Source organism: Antechinus flavipes, chromosome 5 (genome assembly GCF_016432865.1).
Source record: "Antechinus flavipes isolate AdamAnt ecotype Samford, QLD, Australia chromosome 5, AdamAnt_v2, whole genome shotgun sequence".
Lineage (NCBI taxonomy): Eukaryota > Metazoa > Chordata > Mammalia > Dasyuromorphia > Dasyuridae > Antechinus > Antechinus flavipes.
This window is the reverse complement of record NC_067402.1, coordinates 291,524,694-291,530,693: the sequence shown is the minus strand read 5'-3', so window position 1 is coordinate 291,530,693 and position 6,000 is coordinate 291,524,694. Positions and strand designations below refer to the sequence as shown.

Below are 6,000 nucleotides of genomic sequence, written 5' to 3'. Positions count from 1 at the left end.
GAAAAGAAGAAAGGGAGAGAGGGAGGAAAGGAAAGGAGAGACGAGTGCTTATGAGATGCTCAACAACTTGCCTCAGAGCAGTTTGAGGGGAATCGTTCACTCATTGAGTGAAGACATCTCATCTCCATCTCACATACTCCTAGCCTCCTAAGCCATATGAGATTCTAGGGGAGAAACTCCAAGTTTTATTCAACATCTCCTCTTTTTTTTTTTCAAGTAAGCAGAGCACAGAAAAGCCCATAGTCAATCCAATAGTGGTTTCCCAGATTTCCACACAATCCCAAAAGCTAGTTCAGAGAGAGGAAGGGGAGGACCAATTATATTCAAAGTTTAAAAAAAAAGTTTTAACTGGAACTCCTCATTTCAGCTGCTACAATTGTGAGTGAATGCCAGAATCTCAGTCTAGACGGAAATTCAAAGATCATCCCTCGCCTGGGTAAGGAGAGAATCTCAGCATTATTCCGGTAGGAGAGCCATCCAGCCTTTCTAGGAAGCCTTTCCTACGCTGGACAACTCCATCCTTTTTGAAGCTGGTCCTTCTCCTGAGCCTAAATGGGCCTCCCAGTAACTTGGTCCTCTTGGTCCTCGCTCTACCTACGGCCAACAACTAGAACAATAATTTACCTTCTTTTCTCCATCTGATGGTTCAATGTGCTACAGAGACTCCCAAAGATTATGTCAATGGATGAATGTTTGGGTGGGTCACTCTCCAAGCTACAGAACCTTCAGAGGGGGCTGGGCGATGGCTTTCTTCTGAGGACCAGACTCCCCGGGCATAAGAGAGTTCGTCATCCGTTAGCCACCAGGGACGACTTTCCAGGTCATGTTTAGTCATGAAATACTGAACCCAATAGGGCTGGCTTCTCATTAGTGGAGGAAGGAAAGGCACAAAGGAAATCACAGATCCCTGAAGTCAAAGGGATTAACATGCCAGCATGGTTGGGCAGGAAACTCTCCATTAGCCTTAAATTGCTGGATAAGTATGAGCTACTATTAGAATAATAAATTGTAAATTTAATAGCTTCATCGAGCCGGAACCTTACACTGGAAACGGAAGATTAAAATTAAGGGCAGAACACTGGAGGATGAGAGACATGTGATGTTTTCAACATTTCTTACAGTTAAAGGTTGGGACTGAAGAAGAGAAGGGAAGCAATGGATGGTGAATAGATTCAGAGAAGAAAAAATAGTTATTAGACCAGAGACACATTGACCTAGAAGTCGATGGGATCTGCCAGATCCCTGGCCCAGGGAATGAAGCGGTTTACCAAGGGTCACACAGAGAGTAACAAAGGGGGAATTCGAACACAGGTCGTTTGGCTCCAAAGCCAATGATCTACCGCCCCTCACACGGTCCCTTTTAACCACAGTCCTTTCATATTAAAGATGAGGAAACTGAGGCCCCGAGAGGTGATGGGATTTTTACACAGATTTCCAAGGCAGCCAAGCCCAGAAGTGAGAGATTATTGAGCTTCAAGCATTTCCATTTCATCAGTTGGTTCTGTAAAGGGCGGCAGCTGGACAAGGTGACTTCGGACGTCCTTCGCAGTTCCAGATCTAAGTCCGTGCTTAAGGAATAGTGGTCAGGAACTGATTCCTGGCCAGAACCACTTATTTGCCATCCTAGCTACAGTGGGAGAGCTTTATGACAAATGGAGGACAAGGGAGACAAGGGACATCCTAGGAGGAGCCAAGGAGCCCAGGAGAAACTCTACCTCTAGTTAGTAAGGCAACACTCGGGCCTGAGAGAGAATCAAGAATGACAACAGAAGCCTCTGAGCAGTTCCAGGAAATGGGGGCAGTGCTAGCAAAGGGAATGACAAGGTCTGGGGCCGGGAGGGAAACCTCTCCGAGGAACAGGTGAAGAAGGGGAGCTTGGGCCCAGCGTTTGGGGAGCATCCCTCACTGTCTCTCTGCGGGCTAAATGTTTAATCAGAACGTGACCTCTGTAGGGGTAAAACAAGAACTAAAACTTGGGGGTGGGAGGTGGGAAACCCACCATCTGGAAGGGGAGGCTCCCCCAGCACGGGGCAAAGAGGGCCTCGATTTCCCAAGAGTGACAAATATGAGATCACAGCCATTGTCTCAGCCGGGGAAAATGCTGGCCCGCTGATTGCCAGACACGCTGCCTTGTAATTGTTTCCATTCCTTTAAAGATAACTTTTAAAAGCAAAGAAAAACAGCAGGATCTTTAAGCAAATGAATTGGTTCTTGCTGAGGATTGTCACCCTTCCTACTGTTATTCTGAGGTCAGTACTAAGATGAGAAACAATCCAAAATTCTTGAGGGTGATCAGAAAGCTAGGGTATATGGGACTTGTAACTTGTGAGACTATGAGGTCCCTCCCAGCCCTCGATATCCCCCTTTCTAGGCTCCCTCCCAGTTCTGACATCCCCTGTTCTAAGCCCCCTCCCAGCTCTGACATCTCCCGTTCTAAACCCCCTCCCAGCCCTGATACTCCCTGTTCTAGGCTCCCTCCCAGTTCTGACATCCCCTGTTCTAAGCCCCTTCCCAGCTCTGACATCCCCCATTCTAGGCTCCCTCTCAACCCTGACACCTCCTGTTCTAGGCTCCCTCCCAGCTCTGACATCCCCTGTTCTAAGCTGCATCCCAGCTCTGACATCCCCTGTTCTAAGCTGCATCCCAGCTCTGACATCCCCTGTTCTAAGCTCCTTCCCAGCTCTGACATCCCCTGTTCTAAGCTCCCTCCCAGCCCTGACATCCCCTGTTCTAAGCTCCCTCCCAGCCCTGACATCCCCTGTTCTAAGCTCCCTCCCAGCCCTGACATCCCCTGTTCTAAGCCCCCTCCCAGCCCTGACCTCCCCTGTTCTAAGCTCCCTCCCAGCCCTGACATCCCCTGTTCTAAGCCGCATCCCAGCTCTGACCTCCCCTGTTCTAAGCTGCATTCCAGCTCTGACATCCCCTGTTCTAGACCCCCTTCCCAGCTCTGACATCCCCTGTTCTAAGCTCCCTCCACGCTCTGACATCCCGTTCTAAGCCCCTTCCCAGCTCTGACATCCCCTGTTCTAAGCTCCCTCCCAGCCCTGACCTCCCCTGTTCTAAGCCGCATCCCAGCTCTGACACCCCCTGTTCTAGGCTCCCTCCCCTCTGACATTGCCTCTTCTCAGGTTCTGTGACCATTCTTTAGCAGTCTTTACACTCAGTAAAATAGGAAGAGCTCTGGGCCTGGATATGAAGAGCTTCTTAGTCCCGGGGGCCTCTGTTTCACCCCCACCCCCACGGGCTTCTTCCCCTGCAGTAAAAAGGTTGGGCCCAGAGCATCCCTTGGGCTCCTTCCAGCTCTGCCCTCCGCATGCCCAGCCTCTGGCCAGGCGCCCTTGGTCCGAGTGCCAGCCCCAGGGCGGGATTTGCACCCTCTGTCCCAAGCCCTCATGGAGGCCAATGTGAGCCCCCAGGGCTTCTGCAGAAGGCACCGGAGGCTCTGACTTCCTGATGCCATCACTGTGACCTTGAGTGTCTCAGAGTCCCCGGCCTCCTGTGCCAGGGCTAATCTCTCTGCCCCTGCTGGGACACAGCCCTCCACACTAGGTTCTGTCCCAAGTGACGAGATAAGGAAAGCCTTTCTGAGAAAATCAGCCCTGGCCTCCCACTTCCCATGGCACAGATGGAGTGGAAGGGCCACTTAGGGCACAAATCCCCTTGGACAGAAATGGCAGGGACCCCCGTGCCCACTGGCACCAAGCCCCTAATTTTACAGAGGAGGCAACTGAGGCACAGGAAAGCATCCAGGACTTGCCCAGGCTTAGCCAGATGCTTCACTACCCAGGCTCTCCATCTCCAAACTCGAGGCTCTCCCATCAGGCTACCCTGTCCCCTCTCATCTCAGCTTTACAGCCAGCTCGGAAGTGGAGAGGGACCGGGCTACTTCCTGTTTGCATCTCCCCCAGCCCGGAGCCTGCCATGGAGGGGGTGCAGGGCTCAGTACATGTTAGTAGAATGTAAGCTCCTTAAGGAACTGTCTTTGTTCTATATCCTCCCAACTCAGCACAGGCTGGCACACAGCAGGCAATTAATAAATGCCCGTTAGCCAGAATGGAGCAGTGTAGACTGCAAACTCTCCAAAGTGAGCCGTTGTACCCTGCCTTAAGCACTGCATCAGGCACACAGAAGGCAATTAATAAATGCCCACTGGTTGGCTTACTGATGTCAGATAAGGAAACAGCCTCAGAAGGATGGGGAGATTGCTCAGGGTGACCCAGGAAAAAGGGGGGTCGTGGCTGGTTGTGATCTCCCACCCCGTAACCCCACAGCTTAGCTCAAGCACCCGCCGGAGGGGACCTGATTCCAGGGGAAGCCCCAGGGCTGGCCGGCTCTCCGGGTCCCCAGGTCGAGCCATAATCCAGCCTCTGAACGATCTAGAGGAGGAAACGGACATGGCCGCCCCCTCCCACCAAGAGGTCCTGGGAAATGAAGTCATGTTAAAAATTACTTTTATAGATAATTGAAAAGACACTCGGGAATATCAAAGTGGGCCCCGAGTTCAAATCCTACGTCTGATTTTCCTTCTCAGTGTGATGCTAAAAAGCCACTAAATATTCTTGGGGCCCAGGCTCCTTGTTATAACAAGGGGGCCTCTGGGTCTCTTTCACCTTCAAATCTGAGTTTATTTATTTTGCTTAAGAAAGGAGGGAGCTGGACTAGATGGCCTAAAGTCTACTTCTACCTGCTTTTTGACAGCTGGAGAAACTGAGCCAGGGAAATTCCTTTCCTGGGGTGACTCGGCCAGACAGTGACCGGGTTGGGAGGAGCCTCTTGCTCTGGGAGGAGATCTGCAGCCTCCCGGCACAAGAATAAATAAGCAGGCTCATCAGTTGGGACTTTTTGTAGAAACTCTGCACTGGTGACGTGGCTCATGTCATTTAAATGGGGGCCAAACATTCGGACGAAGAGGAAATGTCGAGTTCCTCGTAAATAATTTCAGATTTTCTTTGAAAGGAAGGTGAAAAGTGGAAAGAAATAAGATGCAAAGCCCGTTTTTGCTGGAAAGCACAGGTTTTAAAGGACCTTCTGGCCCGCAGGAAACAGCCGGAAAGCCTGGACAGTGCACGAGGGCGCTCGGACAGACCTCGGGTCACCGAGCACTCCGTCCTAGAACAGGCCGCGAGGCCTCCGTGGGGGGCAGAGTCTGAGCCTGTCATCCGTCCCAAGAGCGAAGCAGGATGGGGGATCCAGCATCCCGGGCCGGGGGGGCCCCAGCCCCTGGCTCTGGACCCATCATTTCCAGAGCTCCCTAGCACCAAGGAGACAGCGTCAAACGGCTCCGAAGAGGAGGCAACGATTCCTGCGGTCTCAGGAAGACGGGCAAACTAGGATAAGGCACAGAGGAGAGACCGAGTGGCGGCTCTCCTTCGGGGAGGAAGGCGTCAGGGGGTGACTATTTCAGCAGCTTCCAGGATCACTCGATGTTTTTGTACTTGGTGAACAGGTTGTATAAAACCCTCAGGGTAGACTTGAGATCCAGGTTGACAACATCTGCAGGGGAAGAAAAGCAGCAGCTATTTAGGGGGCTGTGGGAGAGGGAGCAGCAAGCCCCACATCCACCCCCAACCCTGGGGGAATAAGACCCCGAAATCTCTCACGGCTCTGCCCACACTTGGGGAAAATGGCGACGAGGAGGCAATTAAAAAGCACTTATTAAGTGCCTATGATTTACAAAGCACTGGGGATGAGAGAGAAAGGCCTTCACATCAAGGGGCTTTCCCTAGGGGGCTTTCCCTTCTGTGGTCTATAATTCAGCCTCCTAAATTACCCCCGACTTCTGGTTCGACAGAAAGAAGGAAAAAACACCCTAACAATAACATCGGGGAGTAAAGAGAGGCACAAACTGGTTAATTCTATGGCCCGCAGACCTAGAGACGCTGCCCTTCAGTCCTATAAGTGCTGAGGAGAGAAAATTGGCAACGATCAGATCACGAGCCTGGGGACTCGGGCCAAGGGCACACTTAGTGTCTCTCTGTGGATATCTGTCCTTCCCTCCTC

At 51.7% G+C, this 6,000-nt stretch overlaps 1 protein-coding gene across 2 annotated transcripts in view; it reads right to left on the bottom strand.

Annotated features, from left to right (window-relative positions):
* Positions 1–4,994: 4,994 nt before the first annotated feature.
* Positions 4,995–6,000, bottom strand: part of PARVB (parvin beta) — an 81,567-nt gene continuing 80,561 nt past the window's right edge. For both annotated transcript variants that reach the window (XM_051962332.1, XM_051962334.1), the window contains exon 13: positions 4,995–5,493. In XM_051962332.1, coding sequence (XP_051818292.1) covers positions 5,417–5,493 — 77 coding nt within the window. In that variant the 3' untranslated portion in view covers positions 4,995–5,416. The remainder of the gene's footprint in view (positions 5,494–6,000) is intronic.